This window comes from Phyllostomus hastatus, unplaced genomic scaffold (assembly GCF_019186645.2).
Source record: "Phyllostomus hastatus isolate PE091 unplaced genomic scaffold, TTU_PhHast_1.1 phas_contig_17, whole genome shotgun sequence".
NCBI classification, from domain to species: domain Eukaryota; kingdom Metazoa; phylum Chordata; class Mammalia; order Chiroptera; family Phyllostomidae; genus Phyllostomus; species Phyllostomus hastatus.
In genome coordinates, this window is record NW_025333664.1 from 2,173,436 (window position 1) to 2,197,028 (window position 23,593).

The 23,593-nt window shown below is 55.7% G+C and overlaps 1 protein-coding gene across 1 annotated transcript in view; it reads right to left on the reverse strand.

Annotated features, from left to right (window-relative positions):
* Positions 1–18,439: 18,439 nt before the first annotated feature.
* Positions 18,440–23,593, reverse strand: part of ZNF831 (zinc finger protein 831) — a 77,052-nt gene continuing 71,898 nt past the window's right edge. The window contains exon 6 of the mRNA XM_045833133.1: positions 18,440–23,581. Within this exon, the coding sequence (XP_045689089.1) occupies positions 22,745–23,581 (837 nt within the window). The 3' untranslated portion in view covers positions 18,440–22,744. The remainder of the gene's footprint in view (positions 23,582–23,593) is intronic.

Genomic DNA, 23,593 nt, shown 5'->3' on the forward strand with positions numbered 1-23,593 from the left:
GCGAGGCACCATCTCGTGAGAAACTACTTACATAACCCAGAAGGGAGGCCGGAGGTTGTCTAAACAAGCTTTGAGAAGTAATAATTCCGAAGTAAGCCGAGACCAGTTCCGTGGTGTCGTGCTGTCCAGATTCAACAGAGGAGGTGACTGTCTCGTAGGGAGATCGGCCGGCCAGGCAACGCCAATCACACACAGAGCTGGTCCCACGGGGCCACAGCGAGGGGAGCCTTCCCCTGGCGGGCATGGCTGAGACCCTTCGCCCCTGCGAACCGGAGGGAAGAAGCGTCCGGAGACAGACTCCAGTGAATCACAGGGTCCGTTGTACACACTCAGCGCACCTCGGCAGAAAGCACAATTTGTCGTCTCAAGAGGAATCCGACACTCTCAATAAATAAGCGCGGTTAGGATGATAAGCAAACTTCTACTGACTTGAAACCCCTATTTCATTATGAAGCGAGAGAAAGACAGGGGCGGGGTGTGGATTTGAGCAAGGCGGCCGGGGGTGGGGGCGCTCAGGAGAGAGCCAGCGTCGCCCAGACGGACTGGCGGGCAAACAGGGGCCGGCGGGCTCGGGTGGAGGTCGCCCGCTTGCCTCCCAGAAGCTCCTGGAACGGAAACGGGCTGGGTCAGCCGCAGCCTCGGCCCCCAACCCCCGAAGGCGGCCCTCTTGGAAACCCAGGGCGGCAGCACAGGCACAAGGCCTTGACTTTCACCCTATCGTAGTGCTGGGCGTCCTCACGCAGGCCACACGCTGCTTCTCAGAGGAGGTGCTCAACACATCCTTCAGAATGAGGTGTCGCGGGTTCGTTTCCGTCGGCGATTCTCCGTCAGGGTGACTCGCTGCCCAGGGGACACTCGGCAATGTCTGGAGACCTTTTTAAAGATGTTACTTATTTCTTTTTAGAGAGAGGAAAGGGGGAGAGAAAGAGAGAAACATGTGCCTCTCACACGTGCCCCACCACCGGGGCCTTTCATGTGCCCTGGCCCGGAATTGAACCAGCACCCCTCAGTCCACGGGGCGATTCCCAGCCCACCGAGCCACACTAGCGAGGGTTGGGGACATTTTTGATTGTCACAACTTTCTGGGAGAATGGTGGCTCCCGCCGTCCAGGGCTGTCACGCCCTCCAGTGCACAGGACACCTGTGCCATACGTGTCCGAGTGCCAACGCCGGGACCCCGGTCCCCAGGGCCATACATTGTAAGGCCTTCGGTCGCCCGGACGACACCCCCTCAGCGAACACCCCTCGGCACGCCAGGCTCTGCGCGCAGACGCCAGAGAGGGCTCTGCAGGTGCCAAGAGGCAAGACCCGACCCCGTCATTCCCGGGCAGGACAGAGAACCCACCGGCTCTCGTCGAGAAAGCCTGTGGCTGGGGCCCCGAAGCCTTGAGCGCAGCCGGCGCCGGAGCAGAACTCTGCTCAGCTGGGCCCTGTGCGCGCACACAAAAGGAAAGGCCCACCCTCGGGGCACGTGCTGTGTCCGCCCGAGGCCATCATCCGACCCGGGCAGAGCGTCTCTTCCTCGTCCACGCGGGGTGGGAGCCGGAAGTTCCCTGGGTCCTTTGATTTTCTGCGGCCTCCTGCACTTACTCTAGAACAGGTTGACATTCCTGTGGAATGTGAACTTTGCCCTGGAAAACAGTGGTGGAACTAAATGCAGTTGATACATGGCATACGTTTAAAAATTTTTTTTTACATTTTTATTTATTTATTTTCAGAGAGGGGGCAGGGAGGGAGAAAGAGAGGGAGAGAAACATCGATGTGCAAGAGAATCATCAATCCGTTGTCTCCCCCACACCCCCAACTGGGGACCCCGCCCATAACCCAGGCACACACCCCAGTGGGGAATCGAACCAGCGACCCTTGGGCTCATAGGCCAGCACTTGGTCTGCTGAGCCACGCCAGCCAGAGCATGCATGGCGAAAAGGTGAAACTCCTGGAGGCTCAGCACGCACGCGTGGGGACCATGCCCCTCCGAGGCGCCCTGTGCAGCCCTGCCCGCCAGCGCTGAGTGGGGAAGGTGCCTGGTGAGCTTCGCGAGCTCATGAATCCTCAGAGACTGGGGAGAGCGTGGTGCTCAGCCAGCCTCCTCCCCTTGTACCTAAAAATAAAAAATAATTGGATTTCCCCTGGTACTCGTGTTTCACCCGTGATCCCAAATGTGCTGTGAGCTCTTTGCTGATGAGGAGACTATGATGAGAATGTTCCAATCATTGCAAAGAACAAAAACCAGATGGCACGCCTACCCGTCACCGCCTCTTCCTCGGCCAGAAGACATTAAACACGCATTTGGGTTCAATTGGACGGTCCCTGTCGCTAAGGAACCCAAGGCAGCCCGCGCCGGGGACCGTCCGGAGGCCCCCCTGCAAAACCACAGCGTTTGCTCAACTCGGCAGCGGGGCCGAACTCGGTCCTGCGAGACTGTCGACAGAAAACTGACGACGGGCTGGGGTCCCAGGGAGTCACCCTCGCCGTGATGCGTCTTGGTGGAAAGAGCGTCATTTTATAATGACGGTCTGTTTCTTATAAAAGGCGGAGATTTGTCCTGTTCCTGCGGGGCCGGCCAAGTGGAGGGGGCAAAACTTCCGCAGCCGTGTTTTTCGTATTCAGAGGCGATGCTGGCAGTGAGATCACCATGCTGGTGACAGGAAGTGACTGGTGAGACAGATGAGGCCTATGGGGCCTTTTATTCAAAAGTCGTAGCCTCGGCCCAGCGGCTCAGCCGGCCGGAGCTCCAGCCTGTGCCCCGAAAGTTCGCAGGTTTGATGCCCCGTCAGGCTGTGTGCGTGTGGCAGGCCACCCACTGCCATTTCTCTCTCTCTCTCTCTCTCTCTCTCTCTCTCTCTCTCTCATCAATAATAAAAAAATATCCTCAGGGGAGGATTTTTTTTATTAAATCTTACATTCACATGGCCTCTCCCATTTTTAAAGCCTTTTCACATGTTTTGTACCTTTTGAGTCTCACCATATTCTAAAACTGAGCTTTCTGAGCTGGGACGTTTTTTTGTCTTTGCAACCAGGCTGATCAACCTAAGTCGAAGAGCACCTGGCCAGAAAGACCAGCTGGCCACCGCTGTCCCCGAGGGGCGCTGAGGGAGTCCGACGGCGTGCCACTTTGGAGGAATTCCTCGCGGTTCCCCGGGAAGTCGGTGGAAGAGCCGCCGTGGGTATTTTTCTCAGCCACACATGTCTCCTGGCAGCTGCTTCTAAAGAAGGTCCTTCCTTCTTGTGACTGGCTGTCCCCACGGCGCGCCGAGCTGGGGCTCTGTGAGCCCCTGTCCCTTAGTCTACCGGGCGGCTCACCCATGGCCAGAAATGGCTGTTGGTTCGTGCTGGGGCCCCCCACGCACCCCAAGGCCACCAGCCACCGTTCCCAGCTCTGACGCAGCTGAGCAAAGCCCGGTGGGTGGAAGGCGGGGTCGGCTGCCCACAGCCAGCGCTGCAGGTCCTGAAGGGCAGGGGTTAAGGCTGACCGACCTTGGAAGTGGGCACACCGCTGGACAGTGAAAATTCCCCACAACCACTGACTCAACGAGTCCATCTGCCTCATCCTCACACACCTCGACAGGCAAGCAGGACATCGCTGGACCCTCGGAACGACCTGTGTGATCAAGGTCAGTGGTGGCCGGGACTCTCCGTGTGACATTATAAAAAGGGCACTTCCGCCCCTCAGACTGGTTGTGGGGGAGACATCGGCCAGTCCAACTGGAAGGACAGTCCCCACAGCGCCCGGCCAGCCCTCCTCCAAACCGTCAAGGTCGTCAGAACCCGGGAGACTCTAAGAAACCGCCGCTGCCCGGAGGAGCCCGAGGACACAGGACAACAATGCGAGGTGGTGTCCTTGGTGGGTCTTGGACCTGAAAAGAGTTATTACTGGGAGAAAACTTGTGAAATGCGAATAAATGGTAGAGTTTGGTTAATAGTTATACACCAATGCTGGGTGTGTCGCTGTGAAAAACGTACTGTAGGAAAGGAGAAGGTTAAAAACAGGGGAAGTCGGGTGAAGGGCTTGCAGGAACTGCCCTGGCTGGGGTGGCTCAGTTGGTTGGGGAGTTGTCCCAGAACCAAAAGGTTATGGGTTCGATTCCCAGTCAGACCACACCCTTAGGTTGCATGTTCGATCCCCATTCCAGGCGCGTACGGGAGGCAGGCAGTCACTGCTCCTCTCTCGCATTGATGTTTCTCTCTCTCTTCCTGTCCCCTTCCTCTTTCTGGAAAAGCAATAAAAAAATGTTCTCAGGTGAGGCTGAAAAAGAAAAGGGAAAGAACGGAAAGGAAGGGAAGGGAAGGCTGTACAGAAACTTTCTATCCTGTCTTTGCAACTTTTCTATAAATCTAAAACTATCTTAAAACGTAAAAATGCATGTAAGTTAAAAACCCTGCTAAAAAAAAAAAAAACACGTAGCCCTCTAGGGGAGGCACCATCAATTGCCCCAATTTGATGGGCGAGGGGAGTTAAAAAATCATTGTCTCCGAACCCGAATCGTCATTCTAGCAGCTTCTCTGGCCCTGCTCCGAGGCCGCAGTTCATGCCGCAGAACGCCCCCAGGGCTCCCGAGAGTCGCGCCGTGAGAGGGGGTCTCCAAGGGACCATTTTCCTGCTTGGGAGCGTGTACGTGAGCAACCCGAACTGCTCTGGGCGGGCGGAGGGCAGCGAAGGGTCTGCAAGGCCTGGGTTCGGGGAGCGTGCACGGTAATTGCATCGTTCGGCCTCTCCCAGGGACAAACACGGCAAGATTGATGGAGATGGATGCTCGGAGACCTCCTCGTACCCCCGGCAGCCTTGGATGTCTGAGGAGGTTGAAAAATGGTTCCAGGTCGGAGGGGCCGGGGCGGCAGGAAGTCAGCCGAGTAACCTCTCACACCGGGGGGCGCACGGAGCGCTCCGCCTCTCCGCAGAGTCGGGGGCCCGCAGCTGCTTCCAATCAGGGGAGCAGACTCCGCGTTCAGGGCCTCTCGCACCCCCGCCCCATCGCCGGCTCTTCCCAGCACGGCTCCCTCGCTGCGGCGCGGGGGACAAAACACACACCCGTCAGCTCCGGGACCGACGTTCCCTTGCTCCTCTCCGCGCTAACCCCGCTGCTCTCCGGAGTCCTCCGCCGCCCGGGGGCGCCTCTCTCTGACCCGGGCCTGCTCTCAAGCTCCCCCGCCCCCGCTCTAGCGTCCAGGCGGACGGACGTCCAGGGCTGCACACACACATACGCGGTGCGACCTCAGCCTGCCCAGACCCCAGACCCCCGCTCCCTGCCTCCCAGAACAACTTGGGCGACGCTCTGTCCCCGAGGGGTGGCCCTGGTCCCCAAGGCCCCCCCTCGCCTGTCCAGGCCGAGTCGAGTCCCAGCCCCCGCGAGCGACGGGCTCAGGGAAAGGGAGAAGAGCCGAGTGGGTTGGACTCGGATCCCGTCACTAGCAAAGGAGAGTCCCCAGTCCTCGTGGACAAAAAGGAGAGTCCCCTGGGCCGTGCCCCGCCCCCCTCCCCCCACTGTCATGGCTCCAGCTCGGCATCTGCGGGGCAGGTTGGGCAAAGCACCCGCCTTTTCTGTTCTCAATAGGGCCCCGTGTGGACTTATTATATGACCTCATTCCTTATGACACCATTCCTCGTGGCCCCGCCTTCCTCGTGGCCCCGCCTTCCTCGTGGCCCCGCCTTCCTCGTGGCCCTGCCTTCCTGGGAGGAAGCCGCCATAAACCGTTTGTACACAGTCTTCTCACCATTTCCTTCTGGGCTCAGCTCCAGCACATTATTGCTTCTGCTCATTTTCACAAACATGCGGGCGCCCTATAAATATCGTCGCACCTTTTCTTTTAGGATGAGGTCACCCTCCCTAATCGCACCTCTCAATCTACCCACTCCTTCTGACGCCGCAGAACACCCACTGCACGCACTGTGGCTTCTTCCACCTTGACCGTGGGTGGGCGTGTGGGTCGGTCCCGCCGTGTCACGGTGCTGCATCACACACGGTGTTCGTCCCCATGGAGGTGTTTTGCTGCACGTGTCAATGTCTTTCTATAGGACAAACGTCTGGAGGAGGACATGCAACTTCAAAGGGAAAATGCACAATGACCACACACACACCATGGACAGACAGCAACGGGGTCCCCTAGGGCTCCCCTTGACCTTGAGGCTCTCTGTGGCCACCACCCCACTAGGACCTTGTGGCTTGGAAACTGAGAAAGAGCTTGCACTGAATGAGAACCTTCTGGGTGTTGGTCTGTCTCCTTGGGCCTCTCAGCACTGAGAACTTGGGGTGCATGGAGTCCTGGGAGGCAGGAACAGCTACTGCCCCATTCTACAGATGAGAAAACTGAGTCTCAGGAAGAGTAAGTGCAGCTTCCGAATGATCTAATGCCATGATACATGAGAAAATGCGGGGTTGGCTCCACCCTGCCTCACCTTGGACCCTGTGCCCGTCACCCCTGGCTCCCTGCCTCCCAGGGGCCGGGAGTGGGGAGCCTCCTCGACTCGGCGAATGCCATTCCTGTCGGAACCGACAGGAAACCAGAGCGACCGGTGTGCGGCGGGCCGTGAAGTCCTCTTCATCTGGTTTGAGTTACAACGAAGTCAGGATTTTGCTGATATTTTTCATGCGATGTCCTGGAGGACAGTGATTATTTTCCTTTGTTCATTTATTTTCTTTTCTATCAAAGATTTCAGCTACTAAATCCCCCCAGCCCGACCTTCCGGACCGGCCGAAACTGGACCGGATCGGGAGGCTTTCCTGCGGCCTCAGCGGGCCGGCGCCGCGGGCGGGGCGGGCAGCCTCACAGGCAGAAGAAGGGCGCCTCCCAGGTCTTTGCCTTTCAGGCTGTCTTGTCCGTAAACTTTTGCCTTCTGCGGGGAAAACATGTTTTTTCCAACATCCCCATCTGCAGACCTCCACGGGGTGGGGGGGGCTCCTTCCCAAACAGAGCGCTCAGGAGGCCAAGGGAAGAGCCGTCTCCCAGGGCGGCGGCCTCCTGCTCCCTGGTGCCGGCTCCCCGAGGAAGACTCCGCGGACGGACCCGAGTACCACTCTCTCACCTCGCTTCCCTCCCTGCGGCTCCCCCACCCCCACCCCCACCCCAAGACCAGTCTCGGCACTTCCGGGCTGCTGGGTGGCGGGCGAGGTGACAGCTCCGTGGGGGTGACTGTGCGAGCTCACCACGCTCACCAGTCTCATCCCAGCACAGCTCAGAGGCGGACAGTGGGGGGCTCTTTGAGTCAAATTGGGGGGGGGAGAGGGTTTTCCACTCAGAACGGATGGCCACACGCCCCAACTCAAATCCTTGCTGACAGGGAGGCACTCACAGATTAAGCAAAAGTGTCAAGGACATACACATACGAGGTTCACTTGGTAACCCCGCCATCATACCTCAGCGTTAAAACTTGGCCTTGGGCAGTGTCAGCCAGCTGAGAAACCCGGCAGATTCCCGCAACACAAACACGCCGGAAACGCAGTGCCGCCGCCCACAGTCGAGGCAGCCAGGAGAGGGGATGGGACGAGTGGGTGTGCGGCCGAAGTTCTGCGTGTGAGCTGGGCCGAGAGGCCCGATGACCGTCTAACCGCGTGGGTGGGCCTTCGCCCCACAGGACTTCGTGAAAAAAATAAGCAACGGGACAAGACATATAAGACCATGTAAGTACATTGAAATTACGTGCCCCAGCCTTGGCTGGCGTAGCTCAGTGGATTGAGCACAGGCTGCGAACCAAAGTGTCACAGGTTCAATTCCCAGTCAGGGCACATGCCTGGCTTGCAGGCCACGGCCCCCAGCAAACGCACATGGATGTTTTTTTCTCTCTCTCTTTCTCCCTCCCTTCCCTCTCTAAACATAAATAAATAAAATCTTAAAAAAAAAAAAAAAGAAATTACGGGCCCCAAATTTATCCATGGTGATCAAAGTCAGAGCAGTGGTCACCCTGGAGGTGAAGGCACAGTCATGGCCTCAGAAGGGCATGGGAGAGTCTGCTGCCTGCTGAAGGCCTTCTGTCCCCTGACTGGGGTGGCAGCTCGGAGTACGGACACACGTGAAGTCCATTGAGCAATGCACTTAAGATTTGTATGTGGTCCGGCTGGCGTGGAGCACTGGGAGATTGCTGGTTCGATTCCGGGTCAGGGCACATGTCTGGTGTGGGCCGGATTCCCAGTTGGGGACATGCAAGAGGCAACCAGTGGATATTTCTCTTGCACATTAATTGACATCTCTCTCCCTCTCTTTCTCCTTCTCTGCCCCTCTCTCTAAAAGTAAATAAATAAAATGTTCATTAAAAAGAAAAAATATGTGTATGCATATGCATTTTGGACATAAAGCAATAATACATATTTTAAAAAATATATAAACAAAATGATTAATATATTAATATGGTGGTCAGTGGGGCTGGGGAGAAGGGAGTGGGGCAGGGAGGTAAAAGAAGATGAATGGATAAATGGATGGATGAATGAAGGATGGGTGGATGGGTGGGTGGATGCATGGATGGACAGATGGATGGACAGATGGATGGGTGGATGGGTGGATGGGTGGATGAGTGGGTGGATTGGGTGGGTTCATGGATAGACAGATAGACGGATGGATGGATGGTGGATTAAGAGAAGATCAAGGAACAGATGGGTGAGTGGAGAGATAAACCGTGAGATAAAGCGAGCTGGTGAGGGGGAACAGTGCTACCGCTCTTGACCCACCACGGCACCCAGGGCCCCAGCTGCAGGCGTCAGAAGCTGGCCGCAGCTGGCTCGGCCCCGAAGGAATGAATCAGAAGGACAGGTGGAGGGTAGGACAGGGCCGTGAAAACTGCGCAGCATCGTGCAAACGTAAGACATTTTGTCACCCTGGCGTGTGACGATCCCGTGCGGTATCGATGCTTTCTCATACGGCAACGACTTATGCTTTTTCTGGGCTGCATTCATAAGTTGCCTACGCCAATAAAATGAAGAAACCCAGCTGCCTGTGTCTCAAAAAACAATCTCATTTCTTCCCCTGAATTCTAACATGGCTGGGTTTGGGGGGCGGGGGGGGGAGTGCTTTTTGTCTTTTTTTGTTTTAAATGCAGATGGGGACAGGTGTGTTGCAAAGTCTGCAGAGAATTCTAGGCCCCCAAAGTAAATGGCCTGTGAATTTAAAAAAAAAAAGAAAGTATAACAACTATTCCTCTACTTTTGGAAGAACTCAGAGTGTCCCCTCAGCTGCAGGTACATTTGCAGGTACTTTCTGGTCAGAGACACCTGTGCCGGGGTGACATTTTCTGCCTGCCCCTTGCACGTCCTGTTCTTTTGTTGTCCAAGAACGTGGGGTGCAGGGCTCTGCAGAGGCCTGGGGGTTCCCACAGCCCTCCAGGCCACAGGCGGGCAGGCCCCGCCTCTGGGAGCAATGCCGAGTCCCCGGAGACGTGCCAGAACAACCGGGGCGGTTAAAGAACGTTCAGACCCTTAACGACTCCTTTCCAAACCCTCCGACCTCAGTTCCAAGGGGCTCTCCCACGCCCTCCCTCCCTCCCCCTGGCTGCTTCTGCGTGCACTGAGAGGAGCTGGCCCCGGGAGGGTGGGACAGCAGGGCGTCCCAGCTGCTTCCAGTTACCGCGAACAGCACGCCCTGGGGGCAGACTGCGGGGTTTAAGGGCCAGGTCTGCGGCTCCCCACGGTGGGGCCTCGGGCAAGTCCCTCAAGCTGCCTGTGCCTCGCTTTCCGACCAGCACCACTAGCAAGGCTGTCGTGAAGCTCAGACAGCTCACCGCCGCGGCGCTCCCGGTGCGGGCCGGCCGGGGTCTGTCCCCAGCTCCTCCCACTTTCGCAAGGACCTGAAGACGCTGCTGGCCTTCTAAGCTCCGCCCCTACGAGGAGCACCGGGCGAGGAGTTCTCGGGAGGCCACATGCAGCGCGGTCTGGCCACAGCTGTCGAAGAGAGGTATGGAACAGAAAACAAAGCCCTGCTCCTTGCCGGATTCTTCGTTTGGAAGATACTGCTGTTTTTCATTAAAAATAAATTTGCAATGGGTTTCTTATTGCTATTTTTAAATGAATTAATAAGTAACATTAAATGTGCTCAGTGTCCCTTTATGACACGCTAAATAGTGGTCGTTATTTTGTAACAGGGGTTCTGTAACAGGAGCTCCGTAGGGCTCGCAATTATTTTTAAAGGCGACGAGAGCCCTGACACCAGAACCACCAGAGAATTGGCATGGAGCGCGCATTCAATGCGGTCAACCCGAGAGGTGGTCCTCCCTGTGCCCTCTGCACAGAAGGAGAAACTGAGGCATGGAAAACAGCCACTCAGAGCACAGCCAGATGGAAGCCCAGGTGTGTCTGCTTCCAAAGCCTGTGCGTGTAAGCCAGACATTGAACTTGCTCTCATTCAGCCCTCCGTTGTATCCAGTGACGAGACAATGGGGACTCAGCGTATATACTCGACAGTCTACAAAGAAAGGCGTGCTGAATGAATGAATGAATGAATGAATGAGTGAATAAAAGAATGAATGTTCCAGCTTACACAGAATAATTCACAGGTCTCATTCGGAGCCGCGCATGTGGCAGGCCCTTGCCTGGGGCTAACACTCGCTCCCGTCGTGAGCTCTGAGTCCCGGGGTGTCCGGCACAGTCCTGGTGTCCGGCACCGAGCCGGTCTCACATCAACTCCTCAGTATGCAAATCAGCCAGCCCAGGGGAGTGCGTAGGTGGTTGAGGTGGGTTGGAATCCTCTTCTCCAGGAAAGCAAAGGACTTTCTTGATCGAGGAAATCGTCATTCCTTCTTGGAAATCAACCCCGTCACGAAAACCTTGTCTTGCGTTTGAAAGCCAGAGAAAAAACTCGACGCCTGACACAAGAGCAGCTTTTGAACTTGGACGCTAAAGCACTCACGTGAATCCAGAAAAGCCTTCCTGGGGCGCCCCTCCCCTTGTTTGACATTGAGGGAACCCTGGAGCCACCGAGTAAAGCCAGACACGACCGGTCCTCCGCCTCCCCGACGTCTGGGGTAGAAAACAGCCGAACCCAGCCAGAGGGGCCGCGCGTCCCAGGCGCGTCGGAAGCCTCCCGTGGCGGAGGCTAGTGCGGGGCTCCGCTCTGGGGACTGCCCAGGCGGGGCCCTTGCAGCCTGGGGCTGCGCCCTCCCCACGCACCGTGTGCTGGCCCCCAGTACTCTCTACCTAACGAACAGCACTGTTTTTATGGGACCACGCGCCTGGGCTCAGGGGCGTGCACACCGAGGTGGCCGAGCCCCCTCCGCACAAGTTCCCTGTCCCTGGAAATGCACAGGTGTGCAGCTGAAAGTCACGTCTCCTCCCGCCTGGCTCGCCGCCACCACCGCAGGCAGGAATACCCTAGCTTCCCCACCCCCCGTCCTGGGTCCGGGGGAGAGGCCGGTTAGAGGTCTCCCCTTGCGTTCCCTCCTGCCCCAAAGCAAGTTGCTTTATCCCGTCTGTCAGTCGTCCCCAACAACCCGGCTGAAAAATCAAAGGGCAGCCTGTGGGGTTTTGTCCTCCATCCACCCTCCCGTGGGCGCGCTCCCCTGCCCAGATGAAATGGTGATGAAATGTCCACAGCGAGGGCCCGAGCCCGTGTCCCAGGGCGTCCTTGTGCGTCCCCGGGTCTGCGGGCTTCTCCTGGCGCAGGGCCGCTGCCGCCCCAGCTCTCCGCTGGCCTCCGTGGCAGACACGTCCCAGGGGAAGGGACCGCAGTTGGATCTCTCGGCCACGTGCGACAGCTGAGCTGTCGCAGCTCAGGGGCGTTGGCGACCACTTCTGACCTCCCCCCGGCCCCTTCTGGGAAACACGGAGCTTCGGGTCACCTGCACAGGACGAGGCGGGCACCGGACAGCTGGGACAACAAGCCCATGTTTGTCACCGGGGGCTTCACGCCACCCGCCTGTGAGCCGCCGGCGAATTAAGGTGTTAAAGTTCCTCATTCTCAACCGCTGCCTTAATTAAAGACCAACATCCGCCGCCCAGTCCCAGCCCCCAGCCCCGACGCCCTTATCTGCTGACGCTTTGAAGACAGCGAGCACTGGAGTGTTTCATTTTTCGGTGGGGCCCCTGTTGCGTGTGGGCCACTGGTGTAAGTACCAGATAAAACACGGCTCATCCACGTGGACCCCAGGGTGGGCCTTTTCATTGGAACACCTCTGTGGAGGAGAGCTCAGCGGCTAGTTGAAAAGGTTAAGTCTTTGACACGTTAGAGCTAAGCTAGATCAGGACCGCGGTTCCGGGTGGGGGGCCGGGGGGGCGGGGGCGGAGAAGGAAGCCGGATTAGGGAGGCGCCCTGAGCAGGAGCGAAACTCGTCCCGGCCTCCGACCGGGAATCGGCTAGCTTCTCCCCTGGTCTCTCTGGATGCAGCGAGCGTGAGGGAGGGAGAGGAAGAAAGACAGAGTCTGAAGCTGAGTCTAGGCTTCTGGAATTTTCTCAGATCCCAGTCCATGTCCCCTGTGTTCCTGCATAAGTCGGAACTCCTTAATCCACGAGGAGGCCCACGACGCCCAACACTGACTCAGGCGTTTGGAATCTTCTGGGTGTTACAGCGACGTTTGCTTTTCTTTCATCCTTTCGTCCGTTTGAGTGCAAACTTGAAAGGCGGGTCCGGCCGACTCCTCCTGTGCCAGGGAGGGCACGGAGGGTGGCTCTGGAGTCTTACGGCTGGCCGGCCGGCCCCGGACATGTCGCATTTGATGGCTGAGGCTGCTCCGCATGGATGAGCGGCTGTGGAAATGACAACGGTTAGCCTCAATGCGGTGCCGAACAGGGTCTCGGCACGTGTCTGCGTGGAGCTCCGCACAGCCCCCCGAGGCTCCTTCTCCAGCCTCGTGACAGAAGCTATTTTAATCCGAGAACCAGGCCAGCCTTGCGGGCGGAAGCGTGCCCTTGAATTTGAAGCCAGTGTCCAGTTCTCCAGTCCCGGGAGGACCGCCTTTCTAGGGTCCACCAGCGTGGTGTGGATTTCTCGGCCGTCCCGTGTAGGGAGGAAGCATTCCCCCCAACTCTGCCCACAAAACCCTCCAGACCTGGCCCTCGCCTGCTGCAGACTCGCACGCCCCGCGCACCCCACTCTGCCCCTGGGGTCACACGGTTGTTCTTCCATTTCCTCCGATCCAAGCCCCCTCCGCTGGGATCCCCCACTTCTCTCAGGCCCTCATTCACCCTTCGGAGTTCGGACCAAAGACCCCCTGATGCCGTTGGTCCCCCCCAATTATTTTCCCTTGTCTGCCTCCTATGGGTCCTTTTCGCCATGCATTCCTCGGTGAGCAAATCATTTGTCTTATCTGGCAGATGGCAGATGCCCAGTGAGTACTGGCTGGAGGCACGGAAGGAGGGGGCGGGGGGAGGGTGGATGCGCCCCAGTGGGACCTCATCGCAGTGGGTTCTGTGACGCGCCACCCAGCTCCCTGGGAGCGAAGGGCTGGATCCCAGCTGCTGGGAGGGCTGTTGGCAGCAGCCTTTAGCCATTGGTCCCCTGGGAGAGTGCCTCAGCTGCCAACTGCCTCCTCCAAGGTCAACCGCTTCTCAGGGCATGCCCTGGGTCGGCCAAGGCTGCCATCGATCCTGTGAAAGCTCGGCCTCTTCTTCCTCTGCCTTTCCTGCTTCCCCAGGGGTCGCCACACAGGTGGGGACCCCCAGGGCCTTCCATCCCAGCCTCCGCTCACCACACTGCATCGCTCTCCGGGAAAAGCCGGCTGGAAACTCTCACCAGCCCTGGTCACCCAAGGCCCGCTCTTCGCAAATGGATGTTGGCTAAAGCCCAGGGTGGGGCAGGGGGCAGGGGGAGGGACGCCAAGTCATATTCCCAGCTACAGGTCTAAATGGAACCATAACAGTTTGGGCCAAAACCTTAGAAGAAATGGCCTTTCTGGAACCGTTGCTGGAATCAGCCATGAGGCATCTAGAAATTTCTTTTGCGTGACTGAAGGCAATTTTTAAAGTAGAAAAAGCCACAGAAAGTATTGCCTGATGCTTGGCAATGCCCAAGAAATGTTTGTTCACACAATGAAAGGTTCTTTTTTTTTCTTGTTCTCTTTTTCTCCCCCCTAAGAATTTAAAGCCAGAGGAGATAATAAGAGTAACACAGTCAGCCCATGCAGTGTCCTCCAAGCCGCTTGTTTTTAGCACAAAAGGGGTAACTACTTGTGATGTATTTTTTCCATTACTCTCTTTGTGCAGGAGGTTTTTAAATTAATTTATTCTCTCTCTGCATCAGGTTGTCTCATCATTGAAGATGGGAAGTGTTTGTCTTCCAGAGGCTTTCTGGTGATGTCTTTTTGCTGTTAGCATCTCCTTTGTCTACGCCTGTGCTCCCCGCCAAGTTGCCCACGAAACAGCAACCCAAGTGCATCAATTATGAGACCACATAGGCACTGCTCACAGCTATTTGAGTCTAAACGTCTCGGGAGAGACGTCTCCTTTGTGCAAAGCAAACGCAACCAAACCTTGATTAAGTGGAAAACTTGGGGAAGGGGGATAGCCTGGATAATTTTATTTTCTGGGTCGTTTCCAGTTAACCAGAAACCCATTGGTCTTCTTCAAACCCCGATGAGGAAAATTTTTATACAATGCATTGGGGTTTTGTGTTTTTTTAACACTCTTTGCAAGAAAAGGAAAACAATGGAAACTTGTGGAGACAGAACGTGGTCATGTCAGGGCAAGAATGTGGGACTTGAGGGCTAAAACCCCGGACCTCAGTCACAGCTGTGTCCTGACTCGAGCCAGGACAAAATCCTCCGGTTCTCAGGTTCCCCTTTAAAAATAGCCAGCGTGGACCAACACGCGGGACCATCCCGGTCAGACCTGGAAGCTCCCGGTGCCCCGGACCCTTGTTTATCTCATTCGTTCCACTCGGCTCTGGACGTCAAGGAGCTGGCGTGAGGGCGGGGGTGGTGTTTCCCCTCGCAGCAAAATCTGATCTTCGGATCTATAAATATGTCCCGAATGCCTGCTGGATCTTCGTGCACCTGTTCACATCAACTTACCTTCTCGTGCCCCAGCTCTTCCTTTTCGAGGTGGATTATTAAAGAGTGGGAAGAGGGAGGCTCGGGGTGCACTGAACCACGTCCCACAGACGGTCCACGGCGTGTAGACTCCAGAGGCACGCCCCGCTGCGGAGGTCAGATGTCACGTTGTGCAGAGAGTCCTGGGGTGTTGAGCCTGGACTCCCCTTCTCTTCCTGCCCCCGCTGGTCTTTCTCCCCCTCCGGCCCCATCGTCAGAAGGAGGACTGAGCTGTTCTAAGGTCTAACAGGCGGTAACCTCGTCTCCTTATTCCCCCGTCTCAGCCCCAGCCGGCACTGTGGCATGGTGGACTGGACGCTGCTTTGTGGGGGCCGTCCTGGGCACTGTGGGAGGCATGCCTGGCCTCTACCCCCCGTAACACCCCTCGCCCAAGCTGTAAAGTCAAAACTGTCTGCAGGCCTTGTCCAAGGGCTCCCACGAGGTCAAACCAGCCCCTGGTGAGAACTGTGGACTTCAAGGGTGAGCTCAGTTCTCTGTCCTGAGAAAGGGGACTCAGGGTCGAAAGCATCAGGGCATCCATATTTGATGGTTTATCTTGAGAAAGTTAGATCTGAAACAGGACCCACCTGGGTTCCCTGGCTGCTGTGGGCTCCAAGACACACTCGTTCCCTACGTGCTGGGGTGCCTGGAGATTGGCCCCCCAGGGCAGGGGGACCCCAAGTTACTGGGCTCGGGCGGAGGGTGTGCTTGCGGACGCTCTCCCCACCCACACGCCAGGAGACTCACGCTGCTGCATGTCGCGGAGGAGATGGATCTTAATCTATACGATGATTTTGCCTTCTCTACTGGCACCAGTTTTTTTTTTAATGTTTATTTTCATTCAATATTTTGAATTGAAGAATCTTTCTAACACCCCCTCGGCTTTCTTGGCCCTTGGCACTCCCTGACACTACGGTCTTCCCATGTTTGTTTGCCCGGTGGGTTCGAGAATCGACACCCCCTCGCTCCAGATAAAAGCCCTGGGCACCCTGTCGATCCCTCTTTGCTCCCCTGTCTTCATGTGCCTGCAGCGCACTGGAGCATTCGGTAAATATTGGCTGAACGGATGGATGGCAAACAAGGAAAATCGTTGCCAAATTCTGAAGTTGGTGAACGGAAAGTTCTCTGGATGTCTCTGCTCGTCTCTGCTGATGAAGCAGGCCCTCATGAGGAAACGGGTTGGGCCAGGTTCCCCTTTTAGATTCGTCCTTTCCTCTCCATGACCCCCCAGGGGCCATTGCCACGTGTCTATTTAGCGAACTTGCACTCACACCTGCTGCGGGCCATGCACGGTTCCAGGGGCCTGGAACGCCGAGTCGGGGACGCCGTGGGCCCCGCCTCCAAGGACATCCCTCCCGGGTCCTGTAGGTGGCTGCCTCATTCCCTAGATCCCTGGCCCACTCTACCCAGTTCCCTATTTTAACAAGAGGAGAACGTTTTGGGGAGGGCCTGGGTGCACGTGTGCGCGAGTGCGGGGGAACGAGTGGGCCTTAGAGTAAACATGTCTGAAACCGCAACACTGCTCTATGGAAAAAACAAGCCTGGCCGTTGGGCCCTCTGTTTCCCGTAGAACCGTGGGGCCTCATTTCTGCTGCCCTGCAGCCCGCCCACCTCACACAGCGCCCACACGGGAGACGGCCAGACCTGCGGGGTGCCCGGAGGCGGGGCAGGGGCTCTGTGCCCCCGGTGCTGCACAGAGAAAACCACCCCTTCCCTCCGGGAACCCCTTCTCCCGTGCATCCGTGCGAAACGAGCCACCGGGTTCCGGGCAGAAGCCGTGAGGGTGTTGCCTCTGGCAGGAGCGGACGGAGACCGAAAGCAGATGTTGGCCACAGCTGGAGACGGAGGTCTTGCACCACAGAGCGCGTCCTCCTCTGTTCCCGGGCCAAGGGCCGATGGGGTGTCACCAGGCAGGAGGCTGGGAAGTTGTTCTTCGTGGTTGTCAGTACAGCCAGATGCCTTTGCTTTCAATTCAAAAGCATGGAAGCTGGCCCCGCGGTGGCATTGATGGCGCTGCTTGTGGCTGATTGGGATTTCCTCGTGGTGCTTTCCTGGGTGTCGCTTTGTACTCAACGAGCAGCCAACAAAACTCCAAAACACGAAGTGTAGATATTTATGCAATAAGACATTCTGATTACTCCTCTGAGACTAAAACATGCAATAATTATTTGACTAGGAATGTTATTAACTCAACTGTGGGGTTTGGCCGAAAGAACTTAATAAACTTACACCACTACTTGCAGTCGTCAGTTCTGTTGCTTCGGAGGAGAAATGAGGAGACAGCTGTGCCGAACGGGACGTCGAATAACCGGGCAAACTAACAAGGTGGGTGCCTTTCAGAGTCTCTCGGTGTCCCCCCCGGTTGTGGGGGTGCACTACGGTAGTGTTTATAAAGACGGTGTTTGACTGGTACATGTATGAACAATTCTTAAGAATTTTTTTCTATGAATGCATATACATAACTACTAAATTAAGGCTGATATTTCACAGATATTATTACTTAGGGCAATAATAGCTTTGTTAGTGCAGAGATGATTTTGCCCTGGCTGGTGTGGCTCAATGGGTTGAGTGCTGGCCTGAGAACGGAAAGATCACCGGTTCGATTCCCGGTCAGGGCACATGCCTGGGTTGCAGGCCAGGTCCCCAGTTGGGGGCGTGTGAGAGGCAACCGATCAGTGTATTTCTCACACATTGATGTGTCTTTCCTTCTTTCCCTTTCTTCTCCTCTCACTAAAGTAAATAAATAAAATCTTTTTTAAAAAAAGACAGAGATGATTTAAATAAAAGTATTAAGCAAATAATATGCCCCCATGTGGACACAGATGATGAAAAGCATGACAATGGTTCTTAAATGGCTGAAGTTTGGAAATGATGGATTAATTGATCACTATTAGAGTTCGATGTGTTAGCAAAAATGCTATTAAGATCCATCAATTAGTACAGTTGTTCCTTCCATGTCCCACTCCCAGTCCCCCCCGCCCCGCCAAAGGTATTGTCTCCATTGACGTCAAGTGCCTTCAAGACGTATAGATGGAGAAGAAGAATATTGTGCAGGTGTATAAAATAGGTACACTTACCCTTACAAAGAGCACATGAGTTATCTTCATAAGGAAATATTGTGTTAAATTAAGGATGTCTTCTCTGTCAATGAATAACGTTAAATATCCAGGAAACCTCAACTCTAAGGGGGAAAGTTTGGGATTATTGCTCTGAGGATAGAGCCCTCCTGTGGCTTCCACATTTAGCTACATTTCCAAGTAATGAACTCTAAACTATGGCAGACAGTGATAAGTGAGACACGCAGGAAAAGGAAACAGCACAAGGCAACGTGGCCCTTCGCCACCGCCTCATCCTTCTGTTGAGCGGAATGGGCTACCAACACGGCGGACGGGCCGTCGAATACTCGGGACTAATCAGACATCCAGCTCATACAGGATATTGCTTGTGGGTGTCTGGCTAAAACGGTGACAAATCACACCAGACATGCTCATTTTCAGTTTTATTTTTATCAAAACAAAATAATTTAACCATAGAAAGAAGGAGGGAAGTTTCAACAAACAATCAAGAAGCCAACCACTTCCCTGATTATGAATAATCAATAAAGTAGCAAGTTCTGAGCAGCTGGGTGCACACACAGGATGTGAGTCACCCTCCGGGGCCGCGAGGGACAGAGCCCGACGGTCTCCCCGGCTCCTTCCCTCCCCGCGGCGAAGCGCCACGCTCCAGTGAGTGCCCCCGTACGTCCTCAGGTCCAATCCCACCTACCCCCGCATGGGTAAAACGCACGGGTACAGACACTGGTGCAGGGAACAAACCTAGCCCACAAGCTTTGCTGGGTCCTAACGCCTCTGTTGAATGAGTTCTGCAAGATCAGGACGAGGAATTGTGCTTGAGTGTAGAGAGATGTAGTGTTTCCAAAGCCAAAGAGGCTCCCTCACAGGAGTGGTGGGGATCACAGCCAGAGAGAGCGAGAACACATTCGCCCCCCTTGCCGCCGCCGTGGCGGGGGCGAGATCGCTAGGGCGGGGCGGGGGCGAGCTCGCCGGGGCGGGGCAGCCGTCTCTGCCTCACCATGCTAAATCCCGTCTGGGGAGGTGAGCAGCTGCAGCGGCTGATGGTCGTGACAGTCTCCCTAACTATACAAATCTGCTGCAGCAGGAAAACTTTGTGCAAAAGGCAAATATCGATGCTAGGGGGGAAAAAAATAAAAGAATGGGATTATTCTCAGTCACACACAGAAAGTCAAGGAAAAACTCCATGGCCTGAGGCTGCCCACCATTCCCCTTGCGGGCCGAGAACGGGGGTTGCCACACATTGTGGCAAGGCAACTCCTCCCATGGGAGCCCTGGAGGAGAGACTTCCGAAAGGCAGCGCTCACTTCGCTCTCGGATACCCGCCATACCATGGGCAAGGTTTTGATTAGAATCCAGCGGTGCTCGCCCCACCCCCTCTTTGTTTTTACTTTTGGGGAAATGAACCACAGGTTCTGCCGGGTCATGAATTAAAGGGATGTTCGCTTCATGCAGAATCTCAAGGGTTCTTACACCTAACAGGATGGATGAATTGCACTTCATCAGGCCTTCTGACAAGGAGGATTCAAGCTGTCCATCAAAAGCCATGTGACTTTCAGAGACCTCCCCACCCGAGGGCAGACGTGAGACCTCTTTCCTCCACGCACCTCTCTCTAACAAGTGAGATCTGGCCAAGTGCAGGCACAGCGGGAGAAAATAAACCTGGCAGTGAGTTTGAGCATCTTGGGACAGAGTGTACTTGTCTACTTTGCCCCCCAAATCACCCAGATTTCAAAGTGACCCTTGTCTGGGTTCATGGCAGCACCCCTGGATTTCTTCTCTGTAGAGAAACTGAGGCACCAGGGTTAAGACCCTTACCTGAAGGTGTAATAAAATCAACCCCACTGGGGAGAGGAGGGGCCTTGATCTTTCAACTCTGATTGGCCTTGTTCTAAACTAGATTTGTTTTCCTTTAACTGGCACACAGCACATGCTTATAGCATATAAAACTGTAGCAATTATTACCTGATAATGTTGAAGTTTTATTTTCAGTAACCCAAACTGGGCTATATGTCACTGATGTTATTCTTAAAATGTATCCCTAGGATTGCTTTCTGCTTTAAGAAAACCCATAGGACATTAAGAGTTATAAAAATCAGAGGCCGTTTGTTGCTTTATAAAAGGCTTCATCGCTTAAAAAATAATAAAAATCCTTTACCTTAGGATGATTTCCAATAGCCAGCTCCTCTAGGGTCATTCAAGATACATTTTTTTGTTTATTTTTAAAGCCATATAGCTTTGCGCCGATTCATGTTGATGTAAAGTAAGGTACACTTTGCTTTATGTCAGTCACTGGCTAAATGACCGGCTAAGACAGGACGGCGTGCCCGCCTTGTGAGAGATACAGGGAGTGAGAGATGAACTCGACTTTCCACCATATTTAATCAAAGTTGGGGCGTGGCAGCCCAAAGTGGTCGCTCCTAGAAGGACAGAGCTCCCGCCACCGTGCTGGGGCCAGTGCCAATGGGGCGATGACTTGCTGACTTAGTTCCGGTAGACCAGTTGACCGCTTGGAGGAGGACAGAATCTGGAGGGTGGTTCTCCCCCCATCAGTGCCTCCCGAGACAAGGTGGCAAGTGCAGCCTATGGACGTATTGTCTTCCACTCGCATAGTAGTGTTCTGGGTCTTTTTTTTTAAATTTCTGAATTATGAACCAGCATCCATAAACTGAACGACTATACCCCCAAATCTGGAACTCTGGGAAGAAATAGGGACAGCACCTCTGAGCTCAAGTTCTTCATGGGAATAATTGGCAGAAGGTGTTTTGGTTTCGGGTCCCCTCCCAAACTCCTTGGGTGCAAGATCTCTCCCCATGGGGACCACCCCCAAGCCACCAAGGCCTCCTACGTCAGGAAGACGGCAGCATGTGCTTCCTCACAAGGGTGGGAGCCTGCCCACACACTCAGCTCACATGCTCAGTTGGAGAAACTGAGGCACAGACAGGGTATGCACCTTAACCAAGATTTCCCAGCGGGTTGAGGGCAAGGTCAGGCCTTGACTCTTCCTCTGACCAGGACTCGGACCACTTCCCTAGACAGCCACTCCCATCAAGGTAGCAGGGTTCATTCAGAGGGTCGGTAATCACCGCAACACTTTTGTTTGATTCAAAAAGCACAGGAAGTAAATACCTAACATTCTTCTTACCTCCCTTCTCCTGTATTTCTTGGCTGGGCTGGAAACCACTGGGGCATTTATGAGCTCCTGCAAAATGACCACAGACCCAATCTGAGTCCTCGGGGAGGCTAGCTGGTCCCTCATTCACGGGTTCCATCAATCACCCTAAAACTAGAAAACTCACATGAAGTCACATGAAAAGTGACTGTCCTCTGTCACAGGCAAAGACACACTGAAGTGTGATCGTAGGTGTGAGATATTTTGCACCCCTGCCTTTGGAATACAGGCTGTCGCCGGACCATGCTTCCATCAAAGGGAAGCCCAAAGAGCTCAGCTCTATGTTTCAGAGCGTACAAAACCGTACCCAAACCAAGTGTCACGTGCTATTGAAACGCAGCAGCGCCAGCCTCCGCGAGTTCTTCCCCTGCCGTCTAAGGGGAAGGAGAAGCAGGCAGGACACCCGCGGCTTTGCACACTGGGCTGGCGGGTGCAGAGCAGCTGTTCTGTTCTGCACAGGGGTGCACCGACTGGGAATGCTGGGGGATTTGTGTGTGTGTGCGTGTGTGTGTGTGTGTGTGTGTGTGCTGTTCTGACTTGCACAATACAAAGGCTGATTTAATTTGACAGCAAAGTAACACCAAGCCCCCAAAATAAAATTACCGAGATGTAAAACAGCGTCAAAACTCCAATTAGTTTTGTATCCTTGAAGCCGCGGGAGGACACCGAAAGGCCCCCATCACGATGCGCAGGCATCCGCGTAAGCCGCAGCGATTACTAAAATGTAACCCTCTAATTGAAATTGCTCAGAGCACAATATGACAAAGAGCATCAGAGGAAAATCAGTGAATTTTTTCCCCCTCAGAAAAAAAATGACTCATTACAGAGACTGTTCTATTAACTTTTAACACAGTGTTCCTTTGCGAGGGCTGGAGAAACCGAGGGCTCCGGCGGTCTCCACCAAAGAGGCGCCGAGCGCGGGACGGGCCGGCCCGTGTCCCCGAGTCTCACGGGAGCACCGGCCGCTGGCGCGGCGCGGAGGTGTCCCCAGCGTGCCACCAGGTCACACGCGTTCGGACGCGTATTTACAGCTCCCGTGGAGGAGGGAGATCATTCCGACCAAACTTCAGTTTTGGAATGAATCTGAGTTTCGTCTCCGGTGTGAGCCGCGGTGACTTGGTGCCCCATTCATGCCCCACCTCCCAGCTAAGCCATGGACGCCCACCCTCATCCACCAACAAGGAGGTCAGTTGCCTGGACTCCATCGGGTCCAGGTGTTGATGGACGGGTCGGTCACGGCTCTCGGGGTCAAAACCACTTCCCGGAGGAGGCCGTGGTGGACGGAGCCAAAGGACACCGCTGGGGGTCCAGCCACAGTCACTGTGCGTCGAGCATTCTTCGACTTTGCTCCGGGTCACCTCTGCCCTGCCGCGGATACCCGTGGGACACGCCCGGCGGAGCTGGGGCAAGGCGCGGCTGTGTCAGGGGGTTGAAGCTGCTCGGGGATGTCTCGGAAAGAGCCCAAAACGGCGTTCCAACCTCTAGGTGCCTCGCGGCAAGGGGCCGGGTGTCCTGCCAGCCTCTCGGCGTTCGCCGGGGGGCGACGGCCGTCCCCGGGAGCTTCAGATCTCAATCACCAGCCGGTCCTCGTCGTCGCTGCTGGTGTCGCTGAGCTCCACTCGGCTCTGCCTCCTCACTCCCTCCAGACTCCTTTTCCTGGCTGTCTTCGAAGGGGCCTGAGGGGCTTCTGTGGCCGGCCCCGGCTTAGAAGGAACCACACGACCCTTCGGAGCCACAAACCCAGACTCTCGGTGCGTCTCACTGTCCTTGCCCACGGGAGGGCCGGGGACACGCATTTCCCCACCCCCAGGGGGCCCCCCGGAAGGAAAAAGCATCTTGGGTGTCTCCGCGTCTTGCTGGGAGCCCGGTCCCGAAGCCGGTAGTTCAAGGCGAGTTTTCCCAGGGGGCCGCGATGGGACCGAACCTGAGAGTCCTTGCCCCGGGGAGGGTTTCCCCGGCAGGAGTGACAGCGCCGTGCCCTGTGCTGCAGCTTTTCTGTCTGCGGAGCTGCGTGCCGCTGTCCCCCCCGCAGCTCGGTCACGCTCCCGTGGCTCTGCACCGTGACCTCCCACGGCTGCATGACCTCCTCGCGCCCCCAGAGAAGGACAGACGGCGGCCACAGAGGTGGCAGCGTCTCGGCGGAGGGAGTTCCCTTCAGACTCAAATGATGAAGGATCCTCAGCATCTGGGACAACGCACACTTTGAGGTCTGCCGGGACTTGCTCCTGGGGGGGCGGCTGCTGAGTCTCCAGAAATCCCAGGTCGAGACCTTTCCCGTGGGACGGAAGGCTGTTCCTGGCCGCTGGTGTGTAGGAGTCAGGCGGCAGCGGCAGCCCCGAGCCGACCGAAGTGTTCCGAGGACAACAGTCACCATGCTCGCCGGCGGACAGAGTCACGTCCTGTAACAAAAT